A 24,977-nucleotide genomic window follows, 5' to 3' on the forward strand; every position below is an offset into this window, starting at 1 on the left:
TCATTGTCTGTGTCAATAAGAAAAGTACTAAACAACACAAATCAAAATAAACAAAAGTCTACTATAAATATTAAAAGTCTACCATCATCATCGAAAGTCTACCGTAAAAACCAGAAATATAGTAGACTTTCGATGATGATGGTAGACTACCAACATTTTGTAAGTCTACTTCATGTAATTATTAATCTACCACAAACCGGAAGGAAATTTATTTTAAATTTAAATCTACCACAAAACAAACATATCTCCCACAAAATAAATAAATCTATCAACATTTTTTAAGTCTACCTCATGTAACATATAATCTACCACTCACCGGAATGAATTTTAACTGAATTAAATCTACCACAAGCCAAACATATCTACTACAAAAGCGAAAACTCTACCAACTATATATAACTCTACCATAAAATAGATATATCTACCGCACGTATTGACAACTTTTTTCACATGAATCTACCGCTAAAAGACATAAGTCTACCAACTCAGAAAATAAATCTACTTAATTGTCAATAAATCTACCGAAAAAGTCAACTATGCGAGAAAGTCAACACTTTTTTTAACAAGTCTACCAAAACTTTTGACAAGTCTGTCATTCATAACAACAAATCTACCGAAACATAATAAATCTACCTCTCATCGTCAAAACTCTACCAAGATAAGTCTACCAACATTTAAAAACTCTACTAACTCTCGAATAAATCTACCATCGACCTAATAACTCTACCGATAAAATTTTTGCGTTGACCAAAATTTCATAAATCTACCGTCATAGCTTGGTAGACTTATTAAATTTTGAGCGCAATAATCTGCCTACGTGGCATTAAAAAAGTAATGGCATTTTCGTAATTAGGTTTTTTTCGACAAATGCGAAAAGGATGTTTTGGGTATGCTAGATTAGTTTTGTAAAAAAAATAAAAGTGCGTCGAACAAGTAATATAGACACTTTCTAAGGTTAGTGTAGTAATCCTCCCTTTTTGTTTTTGCATCTTATCGTTCTTATTTTGCAAAAACGATTACTTCTTAACTTTGCTTCAGTTTTTAATTTTTATATACACGCAACTATTTTGCAGTTCAAGTAATCTTAGACGCCTTAAATTTGCGATGTGCTATCCAATAACGGACGAAGGACTCGCTGAAGCAGTTGTGAAGCTTCCATTGCTTGAAGACCTCGAGCTCTCTTATTGCTCAGTGTCAGGAGAGTCTCTGAAAGTTGTAGGCAAGTCTTGTCCAAATCTGAAGACATTGAAGCTAAACCGCAAGGCCTACCAGTACACTCAGTTGTGTGATGGTGATGCTATAGCAATCGCTGAAACAATGCCCGGACTACACCACCTCCAGCTTTTTGGGAACAGATTATCAAACACCGGCTTAAACGCCATTCTTGACAATTGTCCTAACCTGGAACACCTTGATTTACGCCAATGTTTCAAAGTTGATCTTGATGGGGACCTCGAGAGGCGGCTTTCCGAGAGGACCAAAGTTGTGAGACGACCTCATGACTCCACTCATGATTACCCATATGATGCGACGATGTATTCATGGGACTACGACGACTATTCTGACTACGAGGACTATTCTGACTACGAGGACTATTCTGACTACGAAGACTATTATGGCTACCATGATGACTACGACCCCTATCATATTCATTCGTACCACTATGATGACTACGACCCCTATGATATTTTTAGATGAACTGCTTTTTGTTATTGCATCGGATTCGTGGCATGCTCGTAGGTTCAACAGACTTTTGTGTCCTTATGTCATGTGAGCGCTTTTGCAAAGCTTTTGTTTTTCTACAATATCTAAAATTCAAGAAGAGTGTTCAAGTCTATGTGATATGTTTGAACTTCCTTTGTTATAAGTTTATTCAGGTGATATGTTTGAACTTCCTTTGTTATAAGTTTATTCAGTTTATTCTGCATCACTAAAGATAGCGAGTCTTATTCTTATTCTGCAGTGAGAATCTTCAAAAAAATTGCTTAATGCTTATTCTGTTTAAATCTCAGACTCAACAAGAAATGCCAAGATCAAAACTAAGATATGTAATGAAACAGTTTTCTCTCACTAAACAATCATCAAAACTCTAATGGAAACGTGAATCATCTCTGTGATCCTTAGTTCCTCAGCTTCCATTGTATGGCAGTTAAACGAGCAGAGAATCTTTGCGAAAACTAATGAGGTTTTGGAACAAATCCATCAACTGCGAAATTCCTTGTGGCCGAAGGAATGGCCAAGCGCACACCATGTAGCTCTGGTCTTGCAATGACTTGGCATCCCAGTCTTGACCTGAAAAACATTTTCCCAGGAACATTTGATACTTTTTCATAAAGCAAACATATGAAACTTACTTTTCTTTTTTGTTATGATTTAAGAGTAAGAGAGAGAGAGTTTACGTTTCAGTGAGCCCAAAAGCAAGATCAAGCATAACTTCATCTGTTGGTTCTTCAAGTTTGTTATAGTATTCTGTGTCCTGTAAATACAATTTTGAGTTACTTTTATTAGCATAATCCCGGTTTCAGTGAAAGCAGATGATGATCAATAAATAACAGAAGAGATATGTTTACCATCACAATCACGTGACACGTTGAATACGCTAGAGAAGCCTCACAAGCACCTGCAGATTACGTAAAAAGCAATTAGTGACTTCTTCTCAGTTTTCATAAAGGGATCAATATTAGAAACATAAAGAACCAATTCTTAGTTATGAGAAGAGAAGCATTGGAAAGAAAGGAGAAGAAAAATGGAAGAGAAGTCTGTGTCTTCGAGGTACGGACATTCCAATAGGGACTTTAATAGGAATTTCCTTCCCGTCTTTATCAACAAAGATAACGGTTATCCTTAAACAAAAATCAAAAACTATCGGGCTAACAAAATATTGCTCGAATCGTGAAGGCATACATTTTCTGTGTACACATTTCCGTATGCAAGAATCGAGAATTTGCTGAAGATAATTAACCTATAACTTCTAAGCTTTCTTTTCAGTTTCTTCATCACCCTTCTCAGAGTAAGTTGTGGAAGAAGTGCAAAACTTATTGTTCTTCAAGAAGATGCCTTCCTGATAAGTCCTAGTTTGCCTCTGAAACAAGAATCCTAAGAGTCCCAAAAAAAAAAAAAAAAAAAACCCCGGATCTGTAGTAAATTTGTCCAGATTCACCTGATGATGATGGCTTCTCGGTTTTCAATTCAGTGTCAAATTATAAGTATTACTATGATAAACTCAGTGACCTTTCTGACTAGGACCAGGATGATTATTTTATGCTTTTCTAGATGCATCGGATTCGCTGGTGATATCATTTTGAGTTCATGAACTCTTTTGTGTCCGTGTGTTATGTGATCTTAGTAATAACGTCTAATGCTTCTGCCAAGCTTTTTTTTTTGTTTCTGTTGTCTTTCTACATATATCTAAACTCAAGAAAAGTTTCAGCGTTTTGTGTTTATTCTGCAACTGTAAAGAAAGCAGCTGCAGTGAGAATCTTCCAAAAGATTGCTTAAAAGCTTTTTATGTTTAAAACTCATCAGAGACAAGAAGAAATGCGAAAGATGAAAACTAAAGATATGTAATAAGACTGTTTTATCTTCAGTAAATCAATCAACAAAACACTTGTGGAAACATGAATCATCTGAATGCCTTAGGTTGAAGAATCTATGCGGAAACTAATGAGGTTCCGTGACAAAGCAAGATCAAGCAAACATCATTCTCTTCATTTGATAATGAAGCACGGGAACGTCTATTTGCAGCCGTCTCCCGTACCGGAAACGTACCGGGTACTTTACGGACACGGCGTCGAAACGTCCCGGATACGTTTCAAGTAAGGTGGGGACGGCAAGCAGAAAACGGGGACGTTATGGAGACGTTTCAGAAATGTTTCTTGTTATTTTTCCTTTTTTACAAAACAAACTAAAGAAAAAAAGGAAAAAATAAAACACACGTTTAGGGTTTCAGTAGATCTACTTAAGAGACTCATCTTACCTTAACTACCACCAAATAACTTTGCCTCCTTTTTACCTATTATTCACGAAAACTAGCAAGTCCAAGCACCTCTTAGGTGTCTTACATCTCTTCACCTTTCACCTAAGTATGTCTCTCGCTATTATAGTTATGAGTTATGTTGTCTTTTCTTTATTTTTTCTTAATTTCATACACTACAAGAAAAACACCGTTTTACAACGGCCAAAATCGTCGCTATTACAAAATCGTCGTAAACTCATCGTCGTAATAAAAAAATCGTTGTAAAATCGTCGTAAAATCTACGACAGTTTATTTTCGTCGTAACATGGACCGAAAAATATCGTCGTAAACGCGTCGTACAGTTTACGACGACTTTACATCGGATTGCCTCGATTTGGTCTTCGACTGAAACCGTCGTAAAGTCGTCGTTATAAATCGACGTAGGATCGTCGTAAAATATACAACGCAATTTTCGTCGTAATTTACTCGTAAAGTATTTTTTCATTCCGTCGTAAAACCGTCGTAAAACACGGACATATATGCATCGTATTAGTCGTCGTACAATTTTGTCGTAATTTCGTCGTACTTGTTACGACGAATATACGACGGTTTAATAAAATAATAATAATTATATTACGACGATTATACGACGTTTTATATAATTGAAAAAAATTGAATTCGAATTAAAATTTAAATTAAAAAAGAATTAAGTTACAATTTAAAATTTAATTAAATTTCAAATTAAAATTATTTTATTAATTACAAAAACCCTAAAGATCTAGATCTAAATCTAAATCTAGATCGGTCCGGTCACCGGCCTGCTCCCCATCGTCTTCCACATGTTCTTTGCCGGGTCTTCGGGTAGAGGTTTTCGCTGCTTGGTCCCCGGGTCTTCGGTTAGAGGCTTTCCGACGTCTGATCTCCGGCTCTAGGAGGATCAATCCGAGAGACCGGAACATCTCCTCGTCCGTCTGCACCGGTGGTTGCTTCCTAGAAGATGACCCTGCAGACGATCCGACAACTCCATCAGCCCGCAGCCTGTCCAACTGCGCTATAAGCACCGGGTTGTCGGCCCCATGATCTCGAAGAGACCGTACAGCTGGTCGATTATCGTCTCGTATTGGGTCCGCATCTGATCGATCTCCTTGCGGATAAGCGGATCCGGTGCCCGAACATGACTAGTTGCCGTAACGGTCGGGGTATCATGGATGGATCCCATCCCTAAAACCCGCCTCTTTTTCTTAGGGGCAACTTGAAAATATTTAAATAATATAAGTTAAAAAATAATATAAAGTTAAAATAAAATTAAATTTATTAAAAGAATTTACTTCTTCAAAAATCTGGTCCATCTCCGCCACCGTCAGCGTCGGGGTCGATTGGACCGAGCTACCTCCGGGAGACGTTGGACGCGCCTGCTGAGTGAGTTGCGTCTGCCGCTCCTCGATCGCCGCACAGGCGGTGTTGTAGATCTCCTCCGCCCAAGGATCCGTGAATTTGCCGTTCCGCTTCTTATGGGTCTTGGCGAAGACCTTCGTCATCGGAGGAAGTTGTCCCCCGTTTTCTACGACCTACAAATTCAAAATGAAAATATTAATAAGATAAATAAGATTTAATTATTTAAAAACAACAAATTAAAAACTTAAACTTCTAATTACCATCATAAGTCATTTCCCGGCAAAAGGAATCTGGCCGGAAGTGTAGCGTTCCTGAAAAGTATATTCATTAGAATGTATTAAGGAGAAAAACACATAATTTAATTATATAATTAATATAAACACAAATTAAAATTAAATACCTGGATCCAGAACACTTGGCGGCAGTAATCTGGTTGTGCGGATTCAACCAGTACTGGACCAGACCCCGCCACACGGTATCGGCCATCGGCGCCAGCTTGGCCTTGTCGCCGTCGACCTCAACAATCGACCTCCCACTTCCGCTTCCAGTCGGAAACGGTGTTGTTGAGGCGGAATTTGACCTTCTTTTTGAAGGCTGTCTCCACACGTCCGTGTGCGGATGTTTCTCAATGCCAGTTTTACTAGGAAAACAAACAAAAAGTTAGTAATTATTATAAAAAATTAAAAATAATAATATAAATCAAAATTTTAAAATACTTACCGCAAAACACTTGGAACAAGTGTCAAACGTTGCCTGATCCAGCTTCTTCCAGCTGGTATGGGGTTGTACGAAAAACCCTTTGATGATGTCTGCAACGTTACGACCGACCGCATTGTCGGTCGTAAACCTAGTCAAATGTAAATAAAAATTAAATTAATTTCAATTAATTATAAATATTATTTGTTTAAAAAATATTTGAAAAAAAAACTCGTACCAAAATGTTTCCGGGGCTCGATCCGGATCGAATTTGTTCATATTCTCACGACCCGGTTGGCGTAGAAGATCATGTACCGTAAATTGGGCATACGGTTCAGGCTGTATCGGGGCTGCTGGTTCGGCTGGTGCGGGGGCTGCAGCTGGTTCGGCTGGTGGTGGTGGAGGCGGTGCCGGCTGTGGTACAACGACCGGTTGGGAAACCGTCCGTTGTGTTCCCGAGGACTCTGGGATGACTGACCCTGTCGCTGAGGTGGACGGAGCCGTACCGTCTGGATCTACCATCTGTCGGTAGTGGAACCTCTTTGCCCGAGGAGCCATATCTAAGTAATCTACAAAATTAATAACATTTGTTACTAATTATATCATATATTTATAAATTCCGGGCCTATCTAAATTCCGAACCTAAACCTATCTAAATTCCTGGTCTATCTATTATTTAAATAAAACTATAATGAAATTTATTTTTTTTAAAAAATACTTACAATTAAATTGGCTGGGAGAGTAGGGAGAGAGGGAGATGTAGATTTTCTAGAGAGAGAGAGAGATTTATAGAGAGAGAGGGGGAAGAGAGGAATGAGCGACGAAGGAGGAAAACTCGCTTTCCTTATATAGATTTTGTGATCGTCGTAAAATCGTCGTAACGTTACGACGATTTGGTTGTATAACAGTCGGTCTACTGCATGACATGACACGTGTCATGATGTGAGCGTTTGACTGTTACGACGGTTTTACGACGACTAAACCCTAAACCGTCGTAACGTTACAACATTTATTACCTCGTACCTCGGATCTGGAGCCGTATGATCCTCATCAGTATTACAACGGTTTAACGACGGTTTAAGGAACATTCGTCGTAAAACCGTCGTAACGTTACGATAATATTACGACGGTTTTACGATGTTTATGTAAAAAGTTATCAAATTCTAAATCTTTCAAAAGGCTTATTGCAGAAAGAACAACACAAAGGTTATTGTATCCTAACATATAACAAAAGGTTTATAACTTTGCCTGTATGACGGATTTAGTACATGAGATAGTAAATATTGAAATTCCGTAATCTAATATATAACCTTTTACTTAACATTTACAAAAACATGCATGAACTTGTAAATATGTATGTTTTTTTTTCAAATTTTTGATTTTGATCAGATTGATAGCATTTCATATAAAATAAGATAACCAATAAAAAACATTTGTGAAATACCTTACAACCAATCAGATATAAAAGATTCAAAAGCTTGGATTTCCATATTACGACGATTTTACGACTAAACAGTGAACGCGTCGTAAAAACGTCGTAATATTACGACGATTTTACGACTGATCGTCGTAAAGACGTCGTAATGCTTCAACTCTATTCATTCAGGGCTTAAAACCTAGACTTAGGGTTTAGGGTTTTTATAAATTCGTCGTAAAACGGTCGTAAAATCGAATTTTATTCCATTTAGAAAATTCAAACAAACAAAGTTGCAAATTACATAATAACAAACATTCACTAAATACGATGCATGAAACTAAATCAGATTCATCTTCCTCTATTACTTCATCACCATTACCGTCGTCTTCCGCCAAATCATCATCATCGGTTTTAGCAAACTCATCATCACCTTCTCCTTTAGTATCATCGGGAAGATCTTCAACTTGCCTGTTCCGAGGGTCTATTAAGAAAATCTCCTCATCAACATCTGGTTCAGACAGATCTACACAAGTATCCTGTTGAAGTGGAACATCCTCAACCCCTATAATCTTGCCCCTCAGAGCCACTTTAACTACAGCTAACCATGAGATTCCTGTTGATCGAACTCTAGGGTATGGCAGAAACGTTACCTGTTCTGCTTGAGAAGCTGATATAAATGGCTCAAACCTGTTGTACCGTCGTCACTTGTTCACGTCAACAACTCCAAACTTGTTTAGACGTACCCCTCTTCCAACAGTTGGATCAAACCAATCACATTTGAAAAGAACAGTTTTCAGCCTTAACAATCCAGGATACTCTACTTCAATTATTTCTTGCAGAACTCCATAAAAATCTATTTCACCCCTCACACAAACTCCATAGTTAGTTGTCGCCCGCTTTGCACCGTGACGGTATGTGTGAAAAACATAGCTCTGAGTGAAATACATGGAGGCTGTAGTTATTTTTGTCATCGGACCTAGTAGTAACTCATGGAACCATGTTGGAAATTCATTCGGATCATTCGGGTCCACCTAATAAGAAAAAAATTTGCTTTAATTTATTGATTTGGATATATATCAAAGTAGTCTTTTAATTAAAATTTTATACGTACTTGAGCTTTTAACCACTGGGCATAGTGTTGATCTTTACGATCATTGATTTCAGTTTCAGAAACCTCATATATGCATTCTTTAACCTCATCAACGAATGTGCTGAGAAAACAACAAATAGTGTATTAATACTGACTATATATATATATATAAATATATTATTAATTAAAAAAGTACATTTCGTACGATGACAACTCTTCACAATTTAGCAGGATATACGTATGTGCACTGTGATAAACTTTTTCATTCAACCACCAAACTTCTCTTAGTTTTCCACTAAGACGTCCGATCGGCGAGAATATAGCAGGTACACCCTCAACGGCATATGTTTGGCCAACTCATCCATCATCATATCGACGAGTAGCTCTTTTGTGTGAGTCGTATTTTCAGTGCAAAATAGTACGAAGTGAAGTGTGAAGTCTCTTGCGTCAAGCTTCCCGCCACAATTGAGCCTTCCACTTTAGCTAGGTTTTTGGCTTTACCCTTAAGATGCTTCATGAAACGCTCGAACGGATACATCCACCTGTACTGAACGGGTCCACCGAGCTCTGCTTCGTGTGGGAGATGAACATGAAGATGTTCCATAACATCAAAAAATGATGGTGGGAAGATCTTTTCCAAATTGCACAACAAGATTGGAATATTCAATGCCAGTTGTGATATTACATCAACTGATAATGTTCGTGTACTAAGATGCGGAAAAAAAGCACCAATGCCTCCAACAGCTTCATGGACATTTTTGGGCAAGAGTTCAGCAAATGCAAATGGAAATAATCGTTGCATAAACACATGGTAGTCATAGCTTTTCATCCCGGCAAACTTTACCCCCTTCTCAACAGATTTAGAAAGATTAGAAACATACCCATCAGGAAATTTAACGTCTGAAGAAACCCATCTGAACAATGCTGACTTTAGATCTGCACTCAACCGAAATACAGGAACTGGTGCTTTCCCGTTTCTCGGTATATGCAACTCACTTTTGTTGCATAAATCAGGCAAGTCCAATCTTGACTTACCATTGTCTTTTGTTCTTCCCGCTACGTTCATAACTGTATGCATGATGTTATCAAAAAAGTTTTTTTCAATGTGCATGACATCAAGATTGTGTCTGAGCAGATGATCTTTCCAATAAGGTAGTTGCCAAAAGATACTTTTCTTGTGTCAATTATGATGAACTCCATAACCTTCAGGCATATTTGCAGGAGGTGCCAGTTTCCCCCACGCGTTACTGTTTCCTCTGCCCTCCAATGATCGATTTGCGCATGTATATCAGCTCCTGTTAAATTTACGGGTGGAGGGACATGTACACTTTTTTCTTCATAAATAACCTCTTGTTCCTCCGATATGGATGGTTATCCGGTAACAACCTCCGGTGACAATCAAACCAACAAATTTTTCTACCATGTTTTAGTTGAAACGCATCAGTTTGATGAAGACAATAAGGACAAGATAGCCTCCCATGTGTAGTCTATCCTGATAGCATACCATAAGCGGGGAAATCGCTTATTGTCCACATAAGCACAGCCCGCATAGTAAATTTTTTTCCTGTAGAACAGTCATATGTGCGAACACCGGTATACCATAACTGATTCAACTCATGTATGAGTGGCTGCAGAAATACATCGAGAACTCGCTTCAGATGATTGGGACCTAGAACCAAAATACTTAGGAAAATAAATTCCCTTTGCATGCACAAATCTGGAGGAAGGTTATAAGGAGTTAGGATTACTGGCCATAATGAATATTGTCTACCAGACATACCAAATGGACTAAAACCATTAGTGCACAGACCAAGATAGACATTCTGTTTGAACTTAGCAAAATCTGAGTATACCATATTGAAGTGTTTCCATGCCTTTGCATCTGATGGATGAACAACTTCTCCATCTACTTGTGTATGTTCCGCATGCCATCTCATTGATGCAGCTGTCCTTTCAGATTGATAAAGCCGTTTTAACCTATCAGTTATAGGGAGATACCACATACGTTGGTACGGTATCCTTTTACGCCCACCAGTTTGCGGCCTGTATCTTGGTTTTTGGCAAAATCGACATTCCTCCAGCTGATCATCATCTTTCCAAAAAATCATACAATTGTCAACACATACATCTATCATCTCAGAAGGTAGACCAAGACTAAAAATCAACTTCTGTATTTCATAGTATGTTGCCGCTGCCAAGTTATCCTCCGGTAGATACTCTTTCAGAAAATCAGCCCAATCATCCATGCAAACCTCAGCCATATGATCTGTTTTAATTGACATCATCCTAGCTGCCAACGATAATTTAGACAGCCCTTCTCTACATCCTTCGTAGATTGGTTGATTAGCATTGTCTAACAAATCATAAAATCGTTTGGCATCTACATTAGGTTCCTCAACAGCATTACCAGTATGCGTTTCATGAAATGCATCAGTCACCATCTCATGCATCCTATCATGATCTACACTTTGATCAGATTGATACTGATTAGGCTGATGACCATAATTCGATTCATCAAAATCATGACTTTGATAATTACTACTACTACCAGAATTCCCATGAGTATTACTGTCATATCCTTCTCCATGTAGATACCAAAAAAAATATTACGGCATAAACCCTCTATTTAATAAATGCGTCAACACGGTTTTGGTTAGTGTATACCTCGTATCTTGCATTTCAAACAAGGACAAAACATCTTCCCACTATTTTTCGTTCTCTCCATATTTGTAGCTTGATACATAAATATTTCTAACCCGTTCTTGAACTCTTCTGTCAACGCCCCATCTGAATCTTTACGCATATACATCCAGTTTCTTAGCTCGTATATAGACATCTTGAAATAAACTCAAAGTACTATCTCTTTTTATTGATTAGACAATAAAGGAGATTGTCTCTTGTGTCATGTCTAGCCACGTGAATGGAGTAACCTTTTAATATTATTACTTCTTTTTTTCAAAGTAAATAACTACTAATTCGGGTTTCCAGCAATGGACAACCCAATATATCAGGATTTACAAAACTATACTAAAATTTAAGAGAAGTACAATGGGTCTCCAGGATGATGATGCTCTTATGTTTGAATGATGATGTGTTGTGATTGAAAGAAGGAATGAAGATCTATTTATAGGAAAATTTCGAGCTTTACGACGACTTTTTACGATGATTTTACATTCAACAATAATTTTACGACGATTTTACGTCGATTATGCGATAAAATCTTTCACCTACATTAGTTAGGTAAACATGTTTTAAAACGTTCTTCACCTAACTTCTTTGTCGACGTAAAGTCGTCGTAACGTTTACATCGAAAACCAATCGTCGTATATTCGTCGTAATTTTACATCTAATTTACGACAATTTTGCAATTAATATCAAATCTCTCGTTATCGATGTACATTCGTCGTAATTCGTCGTAAATTGTACTACGACGATTTTTTTGTACGACCGTTTTACGACGGTTTTTTAATTTGACGTAACATCGTCGTACAATCGGTGTAAGTTTGCGACGATTTTTAAACCGTCGTAATAGACCTTTTCCAACGATTGTTTTCTTGTAGTGATAGATAAAAAATAGCATATATATATATATATATATTAGTAACAATTGTTAATTGATTAGATGATCAAAATTCAAAAGAAAGTTAATATTACTTGTTCTGTTGTTCGTATTATTCAATTCCATAAACAATAACGTAAATATATGTGTTACTTGTTTGTGTTGCATCAACACCGATAGGTCAATAGTTTTGTTATTTTATTTGTTGTTGTGCTTTATTTGTTTTTGTTCGTTGCTTCTTTGCTTGTTCGTTGAGTTTTTTATTTTATTTTATGCAGTTTAATTAAATGGATCATTCTCAAGGACATAATGATAACGTTGATAGTAACAACATTGGATCTACTGATACCAACCAAAGTGATGATGCTCCATTATGGAGTTATGTTTCTAAGCTTGAGAAACAAGGAGAAAAGGGAGGAACCAGGAAATTTAAATGCAGCTTTTGTAGTGAGATCCGACAGGGTTCATATTCTAGAGTTAGAGCTCATTTGCTTGGAATAAAGTATGCTGGCATTGTTGTTTGTAAGAAAGTGCCAAGGACTGAAAAACTTGCAATGCAAAGGTTAGAAGAAGAATTTGAGAAGAAGAAAAATGAGTCTGGACCAAGAGAAGTGTCTTTGCCTTGTGAAGTTGGCTCTGCTTTGAAGAAAAGAAAGGCTGCTGATTCACCAAATGTTAAAGCATTTGGTATTGAAGCCAGAGATACAAATTGGATCAGGAAATTGGAAGAATGTTTTTTACTGGAGGGTTAGCGTCTAACCTTGCAAGGAATCCACACTATCATAGGGCTTTTCAGTTTGCTGCTGCCAACAAAATTGATGGTTATGTGCCCCCTGGTTATAATAAGCTGCAAACAACATTGTTAGAGAAAGAGAGGAACCATGTTGAGAAATTATTAGATCCTCTTAAGTCAACATGGAAAGAAGGAGGGGTGACAATTGTGTCAGATGGTTGGAGTGATCCTCTAAAAAAACCTCTGATTAATTCCATGGCTACTTCTGGGAATGGTCCTGTGTTTATCAAGGCTGTGAATTATTTTGGTGAGGTGAAAGATAGAGTATTCATTTCAGGTTTGATGGAAGAAGTTATAAATAAAGTGTGGAAACAAAACGTTGTGCAGATCATTACAGATAATGCAGCAAATTGTAAGGCAGCTGGAGATATTATTGAGAGTATGTATTCTCATATCTATTGGACACCTTGTGTTGTTCATACTCTCAATCTTGCTTTAAAGAACATTTGTGCAGCAAAGAATGTGGAAACAAATCTGGAAACATATGATGACTGCAACTGGATAACAATAGTTCATGGGGATGCTCTTGCAATCAAACATTTCATCATGAACCATAACATGAGACTAGCAATCTTCAGTAAGTTCTCTCCTCTTAAGTTGCTTTTAGTTGCTGATACTCGATTTGCTTCCATTGTTGTGATGCTTAAGAGGATGAAACTTATAAGATACGCCCTTAAAGCTATGGTCATAAGTGATGAGTGGACTACTTATAGAGATGATGACGTAGGAAAAGCAATGTTGGTTAGGGAGAAGATTCTGAATGATGATTGGTGGGAAAATGTGTCTTCTATTATTGATTTCACAGCGCCTATATATGAGATGATTAGATTGTGTGACACTGACAAGCCATGCCTTCACTTGGTATATGAGATGTGGGATTCCATGATTGAGAAGGTGAAGCTTGAGATCTACAAGAAAGAAAAACGTCAATTGTCTGAATTTAGTGTCTTCTATGATGTGGTGTATGATATATTAGTGGCTCGTTGGACAAAGAATAACACTCTCTTACATTGTCTAGCTCACTCTTTAAACCCAAGGTATGAGATCTTAAACCATATGTTTTTATCACTTGACATAATTATATTACATATTTTTGTATATGGCAGATTTTATAGTGAAGCATGGCTAAATAAGGATTCTACAAGACTTGGTCCACAGAAAGATGCTGAAATCTCACATGAGAGGATGGAGTGCTTTAAAAGATTGTTTCCCAATACTGATGATCATCTCAAAGTTTTGAATGAGTATACATTATTCTCGATGAAAAGTGGTTCTTTTGGGGATTTAACATGCATTTCAGCAATGTTTACTATGGAACCCAAGCATTGGTGGGCTAACTTTGGTGCCCAAGCTCCTCTCCTCCAGACTTTGGCTTTTAAGTTGCTTGGACAACCTACTTCATCTTCTTGTGCTGAGCGTAATTGGAGCACTTACAAATCTATTCATTCATTCACAAAGAAGAAACAGGTTGGATCCAAGTCGTGCTCAAGATTTGGTTTTCATCCACAACAATCTACGTCTTCTATCAAGGAATAATGATGATGAATACAAAGATGAAAAGACCAAGATGTGGGATGTTGGTGGAGATGAATTTGATTCTACGGAAGATATAGGGTTTTTGGAGTTTTCTGATCTTTCGCTTAATGAGCCAGATTTCGAAAATTCATTGCTTGACTATTAAGTTAGACATAAATGTTTTTTTATGTTAAGATTTTACACAGAGATGTTTTTTATTTTAAGATTTATATGTTACTTTATTTTTATTTATTATTTAAGGTATTATTTCTCTTATATTATTTTTGCTGTAACCATGCCGTATTCGTATTCATAAAATTTTATTTTGCCGTTTACCGTCCCTGTTTCCGTCCCCATTTCTTGTCCCCGTATCCGTCTCAGTGCAGCAAATGGTTCTTCAAGTTAGACATATTGATTTATAAAGTTAACAGGCCATGTCAAACCTTAATATTAGTAGGCTAATTATAAGTTGGCTCAAATAATGTTGGCTAATATGAATTATTAATAGGGGTTGGCATCTCAGTTTATGGTTTGGTTTCGGTTCGGCTTTTTTAGTTTTTTGTATTTTTTGTTTTTTTTTTTAAATTCAAACCATATACAAACCATATATATTTTGGTTTGGTATGGTTTAGTTTTTTACGATTTTTGGTGTATCAATTTTATAAAAATGACACTATATAAAAACCATTTTTCAATTCGGTTTGGTTAATTACGGTTTTTAGGTTATTTCATAATGATAAAGTTAATACTTTATACAATAAAAAAGAATAATAATTATATATTAAGCTAATAACTGAAAAAAAAATTCAAAAGCTAAAAATCCAAATATACATATGTAATCAAACACAAGCTTAAACAATAATTAGAAAACCAAAAAAGAAAGGAATAAATTAAATACCTAGAGGGCTAGATCTAGAAGATGAATTGTGAAGAAGAAGATATAATTTTTAGAAACCATCTACAGCCACGTTTGTTTATTTTGCTTTAGGAACTAAGATTTTTCTTATTTTATAGATTTTTTTATATCTTAAATTATAACTTTAAAAGTCCTAAGAACATATTAACATAAACCCAATTTGTCCTAGAAAAATCACAATTAAACAAAAGAATATATAAGTTATTTAATATTATTTTTTTTTAAAAAAAAAATCAATAAACTCATTCGGTTTTATGGTTTTAAACCAAACCAAACTGAAACTAAAATCTCAACAAAAATAAAAATCAAATGGGTTTTTAGGGCATCTCCATCGCGGGCTCATAAGGGGTTTATAAGTGGGCCCGTGCGTTTTTTTGTATTAAAATTTATTAAAATTGGCCCATTTCCATTCATACGGTATCACTGCAGTGATACTGATGATCCCGTATCATCAGAATATTATCGAGGACGTGGCGTTTTTTCATTAGTGCTTGGGTTTAATGAGAAATAAAAATTTTGGGGTCATTTTGAGGAGAAAAATTTTCTCGTGTTTTCTTCTCGTGTTTTCTCTTCTCAAAACTTTTGCGACGAAATCGGCGACTGTAAATCCTCAAAGCAAATCTCCATTACCGGAGCCGAGAATCCCGAGCAACATCGCCGGTTGGTTACCCAGGTACGCGATTCTATCTTTGCTTGGTGTTTCATGTTTGTTTTCGTTGATTTCGATAGAATTAGGGTTTCAGGTATGTGGAAAAATTTAGGGTTCTTTGGGTTTTGGGATTTAAGGGGTTTTCTCAAAGCATCTGAGTCTGTGGTTGATTGAATTGTGTTCATTAACGGCTTGTAACAAATCGAATTCGATGATATAAATCAGATTAGGGTTTCGTAAATGAACAAATTTGGGGGTTTTTTAATCGATTGATTTTAGAGGTTTTAGGTATAATTACTGATGCGTTTGATGAAGTCTATTGATTATCTAGTTGTTAGCGTGTTGATACAAAGAAGATTAGGGTTTCGTAAAAAGGATAAGTTGTGGGTTTTTCAATCATTTGATTTTGAGGCGTTTGATTTGAGGCGTTTGAATGAATGCTTTTTATGAATGCGTTTGATGACTGCATTTGATGAATATCTACATGTATGTGTTTGATGTATGCATTTGAATGAATGCGTTTGATGTATGTGTTTGATGAATTTTGAGGCGTTTGATTTGAGGCGTTTCAAGCTTGCGTTTGATGAATATGTACATGTATTCCTCGTATGCGTTTGATGAATTGCGTTTAGACTCTGGATCATTGTTTAGAACTTTTTTGTGCATCATCGTTAAGTTTGGTCGTTGTTGTTCATTGCAGATCATGCCTATAAGCTACAGCGAGCCTTCCTCTGATGATGAACCCCTTGAAGACCTGCGGTGGGCCTACGGTGATGCCAACTACGGCATACCAGAGAAGTGTTTTTGCGGAAAACAGCTGAAGGTTAAATGTGTGTCCAAAGATGCAGAGACGGACAGTAATGGACGCAAATTCTATGTGTGTCCTGACTGGATAGATGACGTAAGTTAATCGGTTACATTTGCTAGTCAATTTTTTTGGAAGTTATATAAATGGTTTATTTTAGCTTAAGTCATTTGTGCAGTGGAAGACACCGGAGCATATCTTTAAGTGGTGGGAAGAGGCTGTGGAAGAGGAGATTGGTAAATTGGGCATGAGGATCCGAGAGCAAAAGGAGGACATGTTTGGGCTGCAAACACTTCCGGTACAGAGCATTGGAGGACTAAGGGAGGAGCTAATAGAGCTTGAGGGCGAAGTTTCCACCCTTTACTTGAGCGAGATGGCTAACCATGCAGAAACACGTGAGGAGCTAAGGGTGATGCACGGTGAAGTATCAACCCTGAAGCAAGAGATGGCTAGCCAAGGTGAAATACGTGAGGAACTAAGGGTCCTGCAGGGTGAACTGTCAACCCTGAAGCAGGAGATGGCTAACCAAGGTGATAACTATCTGCTACTTTGTTTTTTTTTGTGTCATAGCGGCAATCTCATTCATGTTGTCTTAACTGCTTTGACTGGCTACATGTTTAAGCGCCTGTTGACTGCTGTTGGCTGTTGTTGGCTATGTATGTATGTTGTTGGCTACTTGTTTAAGCCCTTATTGACTTCGTTAAGACACTAAACTTATGTCATCTATCTATTTCCTTTGTTATGTTATTGCTTTGTATATATCTTCCGTTTTGCTTTCGTATTTTGGTGTATGACCCTGACAGGTATGGCGTACGCGGCAGCCTAGCACACAAAGGTAATTACACTTGTCTTTTCTTCGTTTAATATTTTGTTCTGGTGGTATTCGGTTACTGATGACTTGGTTTGTTGTGCGAGGTTTCTTTGATGAAAGTAAATGGGATAAGGAACGTAATAGTTGGAGTCTAACGAGAATGCGGTCATGCGTTTAAACAAGGTCAGTTTGTAGTTATTGCTTTTAAACAAGTTAGGTGGTTAGTAATGGTCTTTCTTGTCAATATTGCTGGTTTAGGTTAGGGTAAATAGTTGTTAGGTCGAAAGTTAAAGCCAATCGTGTCAAAGCTCACATCTGTTTAATTCACGAGTTAATGTGTCTGTCTTCATTCATTGCAAAAGTAACAAAACAAAAATAACACTTAACACACGAAAACAAAAACTCTAACCTAAAAATCAAGAATGAGTAATCCTTATATAAATAAAAACTCTAACCTAAACCCTTGTCTCTTACACTATGAAACCCTTATCTTAGCCGTTCATACCCCTTTTCTGTCCCACACCCTTGTCTAAGCCGTTCATACTTTCCAACAAGCTTTCTTCTCTTACCCTCCTATGGATTCACCGAACCCATATGGTAACTCCCACAGTTTTTTAAACCTCCTAAACAGCCAAGAAAAAATATCTTTGTCATTCGCACCGACTGTAGATCTTGCATCCTCAGAAGTTCCAACGTTTAGCACCCAGCAGAGTGAGGATCGGACTTCAAGGAGGAAGTGGCATCCTACTGAAGACATTGTTCTGATCTCTTCTTGGTTAAACACCAGCAAGGATCCTGTCGTTGGTAATGACCAAAGAGCAGGAGCCTTCTGGAGCCGCATAACAAACTTATTCAACTCGAGTCCACTCTTAGCTGACTATCAAAACAGAACACAAAGTCACTGTAAGCAGCGTTGGGGCCGAATCAATGATCAAACATGTAAGTTTGTAGGGAGCTATGAAGCAGCATTGAAAGAGCAAAGCAGTGGCCAAAACGAAAACGACGTGATGAAGAATGCTCATCAGATCTTCCTCAATGATCACGGGTTTAAGTATGGCCTTGAGCATGCCTGGAGGGAACGGAGGCATGACAAAAAGTGGAGCTCATCCTCGGCTGCAAAAGATGCTGATCAAAAAAACGGAAAAAAGGAGATGCTAACTCATCTAAGCCAGATTCCGCTCAACCTGGTTGTCACGGAGAGGAGACAGCAGAGGTACGACCCCCTGGTGTGAAGTCTGCCAAGAAAGCCAAGGGTAAAAAGGCTGTTCGGGGAGTTGAAGAGGAAATGATAGACTTCACCAACATGTGGGAAATAAAACAACAGGATATAGCACACAAAAAGATGTTCTCCAGGCAGAGAATGCTTGAGCACTTACTCGCAAGAGGAGATAGACTATCAGAGGGTGAAAAAACTTTAAGGGAATCACTCATTAAAGAATTCTTGTCTTAGTCTTAGTGTTTTATGTTTTATATTTCTGTACTATGTCTTAGTCTAAGTGTTTTATGTTTTATATTTGTGAACTAGTATGTTCTATGTCTTAATGGCTGTTTGGTGTAGTTAATGTGAATCGGTTATGTTTATGTCTTGATGGCTGTCTCCTATATATGTTACTAAGAAAAATGGGTCCTATGTGTATTTTGTTTTCTATTGGCGTACAGGTTGTGGTGACAAGTCAGGCGCAAGTTGCTGGAATATGGGTCCTCTATGAGTTGGTGCTAGTGATCTCTAAGCCATATATTATGGAGAGTTGTTTTCTGTCCACAAAATCTTGTAAACCATATAGTACAAGGGCTCGACAGCCATGTATTTTTAGTGATCTTTTGTATCCACAACTTTATGTAATTGTTTTGTATCCACATGTACATTGATATATAGAAACTGCATTTGGTCGTAACATTATTATCACTCGACATTTGTTATAAAAACCTCTACCCAAACTTCCCTCAATCGTTTCTTTCTAAACCCAAACTCTCTCTTACATAGTTTTATGGCTTCTTCTTCTAATAATCCTCATTATAATCCTTATGATGGGGGCAATGATGGTCTATATAATCCTTATGACGGTGTCAATGATGGTTTTGATGAGAGTTTTGATGAAAATTTTGATGACATGTTTGATCAAAAATTTGACAGCGCTTTCAACGCTTTACTTGAGCGACAAGCCGGTTCTAAACCAATGAAGAAGAACAGGGCATATATAGAAAGACAACGAGAACAAGGGCACACCCAATTATGGAACGACTACTTCGCTGAGAACGCTACATATCCTTCCCATATATTTTGGCGTCGGTTTAGAATGAACAAGCCATTGTTCATGCACATTGTGGAATGACTATCAAATGAAGTGCCATATTTTCAGCAAAGGAGAGATGCTGTTGGAAGGCTTACCCTATTTGGATTACAAAAATGTACGGCAGCAATCCGTATTTTGGCGTATGGAAGTGCGGCTGACGCAGTTGATGAATACCTTCGTCTTGGTGAAAGTACGGCAATCAACTGCTTAGAAAAATTCACCGAAGGAATAATATCTCTGTTCGGGGATGAATACCTTAGAAGACCCACACCAGAAGATCTGAAGAAGCTGCTAGACGTTGGAGAGGACCGGGGGTTTCCCGGTATGGTAGGAAGTATTGATTGCATGCACTGGGAATGGAAAAATTGTCCAACAGCTTGGAAAGGGCAATATACACGGGGCTCAGGGAAACCAACAATTGTGTTAGAAGCTGTAGCATCACACGATCTGTGGTTTTGGCATGCTTTTTTTGGACCTCCAGGTACTTTAAATGATATCAATGTTCTTGATCGTTCGCCTGTTTTTGATGACATATTACAAGGCCGAGCTACTAAAGTCAGATACTATGTCAACGGACACTAGTACAAGCTGGCATATTACCTAACCGACGGAATTTATCCAAATTGGGCAACATTTATCAAATCAATTCCACTTCCACAATCTGAAAAGGACAAAACATTTGCGAGATGCCAAGAAGGTGTACGAAAAGATGTCGAACGGGCTTTCGGAGTCTTACAAGCCAGGTTTGCCATTGTTAAAAATCCAGCTCTTATTTGGGATAAAGAGAAAATAGGAAAGATCATGCTATGTATCATATTACACAATATGATAGTTGAAAACGAACGATCATTCGACACCCAATACAATGTATCAGAATTTCAACAGAGAGAAGGAAGCAGAACGTCAGAAGTCGATATGACATATTCAACTTATATGTCCACAAATATTAGCAATATGATCACCGTTTGAAACGAAGTTCGTGACAAAAAAATTCATGACCGATTGAAGGCTGATTTGATTGAACACATATGACTTAAATTTGGAACAAAAACGCCTTATGATTAAACGTCTACTTCTTGTATATTATATGTTTTTAAAACATAATTTGAATAATTTGTAATTTAAATTCTAAACTTATGTAATATAACTTGTTTTACAATGTAAGTTTGTTTTAAAAATATTTTCATAACCAAATCGAAAAAAAAAATTAAATCGAAAAAAAAATACTATTTTAATCGTATAAACCTCGATTACGAATTCAGGGATGGAGGTTAGTTTTTGATTCAAGTTCTTCACTGTTCCAAAAAAAAAATAATAATAAATCAGTTGCTATGATACCCACATTGGGGATCAGCAATGGAGATAGCCTTAGATTATACTATAACCAAATCAAATTATTTATTTCAGTTCGGTTCGGTTTGGTTTTTCTATTATAGTTTTTTTGTCCACCCCTAAGTTTTGATTATGAAATGTCATGAAGGACATAGTGGTGGATTTGGATACGAATGTCTTGGAAGTTGAAAAGAAATCCTTGAAAGTTGAAATCTACTTCACTCCGTTATTTTCTAGTCATGACACAAATTTAACCAGAAAATAGCCTCTTCCTCTTCCTTGCCGTCGTTTTGAAAGTCGAAACTAAATTTAGTGAATGTAGACGAAGGTGTTGAAAGTTGAAACGACTTCACCCCCTTATTTAATAATGGGCTTGCTTGACAAAATTCGACTATCGAAGAAAATGGTTTCTTCCTCTTCCTCTTCCTCTTTGCCTCCGGCGATGGAAGGAGGAGAATATTCTGACTACGAAGACTATTATGGCTACTATGATGGGACTACGAAGACTATTCTGACTACGAAGACTATTATGGCTACTATGATGACGATGAACTGCTTTTTGTTATTGCATCGGATTCGCGGCATGCTCGTAGGTTCAACAGACTTTTGTGTCCTTATGTCATGTGAGCGCTTTTGCAAAGCTTTTGTTTTTCTACAATATCTAAAATTCAAGAAGAGTGTTCAAGTCTATGTGATATGTTTGAACTTCCTTTGTTATAGGTTTATTCAGTTTATTCTGCATCACTAAAGATAGCGAGTTTTATTCTTATTCTGCAGTGAGAATCTTCAAAAAAATTGCTTAATGCTTATTCTGTTTAAATCTCAGACTCAACAAGAAATGCCAAGATCAAAACTAAGATATGTAATCAAACAGTTTTCTCTCAGTAAACAATCATCAAAACTCTAATGGAAACGTTAACCATCTCTTTGATCCTTAGTGCCTCTGGTTCCATTGTAGGGTAGTGAAATGATCCGAGAATCTTTGCGAAAACTAATGAGGTTTTGGAACAAATCCATCAACTGCGAAATTCCTTGTGGCCGAAGGAATAGCCAAGCGCACACCATCTAGCTCTGGTCTTGCAATGACTTGGCATCCCAGTCTTGACCTGAAATACATTTTTCCAGGAACATGTGATACTTTCTCATAAAGCAAATAGATGAAACTTACTTTTCTTTTTTTGTTACGATTTAAGAGTAAGAGGGAGAGAGTTTACGTTTCAGTGAGCCCAAAAGCAAGATCAAGCATATCATTCTCTTCATCTGTTGGTTCTTCAAGTTTGTTATAGTATTCTGTGTCCTGTAAATACAATTTTGAGTTACTTCTATCAGCAAAATCCTGGTTTCAGTGAAAGCAGAGGATGGTCTATTGATAAGAGAGGAAATATGTTTACCATCACGATCACGTGACACGTTGAACACGCTAGAGAAGCCTCACAAGCACCTGGAGATTTAGTAAAAACCAATTAGTGAATTCTTCTTAGTTTTAATACACGGACCAATATTAGAAACATAAGAACTAATTCTTAGTTATGAGAAGAAGCATTGGAAAGAAAGGAGAAGAAAAATGGAAGAGAAGTCTGTGCCTTCGAGGTCTATATCGTTTTCATGAGCAGCTTCGAGCACGGACATTCCAATAGGGACTTTAACAGGAATTTCCTCTCCATCTTTATCAACAAAGATAACTGTTATCCTGAAAAAAAATGACAACATTTCAAAAACTACCAGTCTAAAATGATGCTCGGATGGTGAAGGAATACATTTTCTGTGTCCACATTTCCGTATGCAAGAATCGAGAATTTGCTGAAGATAATTAACCGACAACTTCTAAGCTTACTTTTTAGTTTCTTCATCACCCTTCTCAGAGGAAGTTGTGGAAGAAGTACAAAACTTATGGTTCTTCAAGAACAAGGCTTCCTGATAAGTCCTAGCTTGCCTCTGAACCACTGACTATTGAAAAGAAGAAACAAGAGAGATTCAACATCAATGTGGAAATGAAAACAGTGTCCTATGAATGAAAAAAAAAAACAAAAAAAACAGGTTTGTAGAAATTTCATCCAGGTTATAACCATATATAAACCACCCAGATTCTCAGCTATGAAATCTTAAGCCTTTGCGTAGGCCTTTGAGTTAAAAACCAAACATAGGACTCTTTCTATTGATTCCTGTATCAACTCTCATTCAGCATAGTATTAATACAAGTTGTATATAACTGGACGCACTATAATCGTTACTAGCTGATCAATCTAACATCAAACAAGCGCAAAAAAAGCTGGATCTCGTTCTGCAATAATCATTTCATGACACTCTTGTACTTGAAGACTCATTATTAACAAGCTTCTACCTAGCCAGATAATAGAGTGATCTCTAACAATGAACCCTATTCTATACCAAACAAATAACACAACTATGTCGCAAATCAAATAGAAAATGGAAGTATCGAAAGTAAACGAATATATAGAAAAAATAACGAAAATAAGCTCAGACTAACCGAAGATCGCAAGTAGTGGCCATAAGACCGTTGTAGATTCCTTGTCACATATGTTGATAAATATCCCTCTGCCAAAACAAGAAATGTGAAGAACAACAAAGTGTTAAAACAGCATTTGTGTAGAGTTATACCAAGCAGACAAAGTTTGAGCTATACTGTAATCACCCCAAGAAGAAAATACACGAATAACTCTCGCTAAACCCTGAAGGACTCTAATACGCCGTGTGAAATCGATGTGAGATTAAAAACTTGATCGAAACCAATATAGCAAACGCTTAAAGAGCATAGAGTTTATAGCAGATAATACCTCTTGCGAGCTGTTTAGCAATGGAAGACCCGAATCTTGAGATCCTATGACCGAGCATCGTTCACTGCCGCCAAAGCTTCCTACTTTGAAAATAGCTGAAACCTCGAAAGAATTGAAATTTAACCTAATTTGAGCGCCCAAAAACGAAGCAAACCCAGAATTTAACAAAGCTCAAAATTGTACCAAACGCACCAATCGAACTACCTCGAGACTGGAATTAACGATGCTAGAAAAAAAAGATCAGAACTTGGCCCGCAAAATGAAAAGTTGATAGAATCAAACGCAATTTATCGTGGAGAATAATCGAGGGTTGAAAAAGTTTTTGACTTTCCGAAGATCCCGAATAAGGGAAGAGGTTAGTCTTAGAGCTCAAAGATGAAGAAGAAGGTTAAAAGAGAGGGCTCTGTGTTATATATATAAAGAACAAAGACAACCTCAGAATCTCAAATGTTTTCTGCTTCATCATCTGTCTTCAAATTTTCTCTTACCTTCATGTTCTTTTTTTTCTAATTTTGATATATATTTTGACAATGTCTTAAACCGAACCGGGTCCATCCCTACCACAAATTTGATAATGCGAAGAAACCATTCAGAACAATTTGTCTCTCAATACGATTCTTTGCACAACAAAAGACAAATACAAAGACAAAACAGTCTAAAAAAAGGGAGATAAATCTTATACTAAGAAGACACAAACACCATCAGGAACTTCGGGACAACACTTTTAAGGAGGACGATGATAAAAAAGCTCAAGCAACTTCATCTGAACTCTGATTCTCTCTCTGAAACTGCTCTTCCGCTTTCTTAATAACCTGATCCCAACCACTACCAGAACTCATGTCCAGATAATCATAAGGAACTGCTGTTTTCAAACCAGGAAACACGCTGCGACGGCTCTCAACAATCCCTCCAATTCAATTCATCACATTCTCCATGAACCATCTCCAGTTCTTCC

General features: G+C 37.1%; 2 protein-coding genes and 1 pseudogene across 3 annotated transcripts in view; 1 reads left to right on the forward strand and 2 right to left on the reverse strand.

The window, feature by feature from the left end:
• The window catches only part of LOC18015082, a 7,806-nt pseudogene extending 6,108 nt beyond the window's left edge, over positions 1 to 1,698 (forward strand).
• A 20,256-nt stretch (positions 1,699 to 21,954) lies between these two features.
• LOC18015193 (adrenodoxin-like protein 1, mitochondrial) lies at positions 21,955 to 24,499 on the reverse strand. Of its 2 annotated transcripts, none has more exons than XM_024154264.1 (8): positions 24,227 to 24,499; positions 24,023 to 24,117; positions 23,716 to 23,783; positions 23,062 to 23,174; positions 22,811 to 22,917; positions 22,619 to 22,668; positions 22,442 to 22,524; positions 21,955 to 22,333 (listed from the first exon to the last, which is right to left on the reverse strand). In XM_024154264.1, the coding sequence occupies exons 2-8, from the start codon at positions 24,078 to 24,080 to the stop codon at positions 22,219 to 22,221; spliced, it is 594 nt and encodes a 197-aa protein (XP_024010032.1). In that variant the 5' UTR covers positions 24,081 to 24,117; positions 24,227 to 24,499; the 3' UTR covers positions 21,955 to 22,218. The 2 variants fall into 2 exon arrangements, with proteins under 2 accessions (XP_024010032.1, XP_006396597.2); XM_006396534.2 differs by having other exon boundaries at positions 24,215 to 24,499.
• A 77-nt stretch (positions 24,500 to 24,576) lies between these two features.
• Positions 24,577 to 24,977, reverse strand: part of LOC18015195 (cell division cycle protein 123 homolog) — a 1,424-nt gene continuing 1,023 nt past the window's right edge. The window contains 2 exon segments of the mRNA XM_006396536.2: positions 24,577 to 24,927; positions 24,929 to 24,977. The exon segment at positions 24,929 to 24,977 is cut by the window's right edge and continues 3 nt beyond it. Of these exon segments, the coding sequence (XP_006396599.2) occupies positions 24,772 to 24,927; positions 24,929 to 24,977 (205 nt within the window). The 3' untranslated portion in view covers positions 24,577 to 24,771.

The sequence above is a fragment of the Eutrema salsugineum genome, unplaced genomic scaffold (genome assembly GCF_000478725.1).
Source record: "Eutrema salsugineum unplaced genomic scaffold, Eutsalg1_0 scaffold_3, whole genome shotgun sequence".
NCBI classification, from domain to species: domain Eukaryota; kingdom Viridiplantae; phylum Streptophyta; class Magnoliopsida; order Brassicales; family Brassicaceae; genus Eutrema; species Eutrema salsugineum.

Excerpts from the sequence above, each read along its gene's own strand:
- LOC18015193 (XM_024154264.1), bottom strand. The coding sequence starts at position 24,080 with ATGCTCGGTCATAGGATCTCAAGATTCGGGTCTTCCATTGCTAAACAG. Across the intron at positions 22,669-22,810 it reads AAACGATATAGACCTCGAAG|GTGCTTGTGAGGCTTCTCTA; the intron begins GCACAGACTTCT and ends CTAAATCTCCAG. Across the intron at positions 22,334-22,441 it reads GCTTTTGGGCTCACTGAAAC|GTCAAGACTGGGATGCCAAG; the intron begins GTAAACTCTCTC and ends AATGTATTTCAG.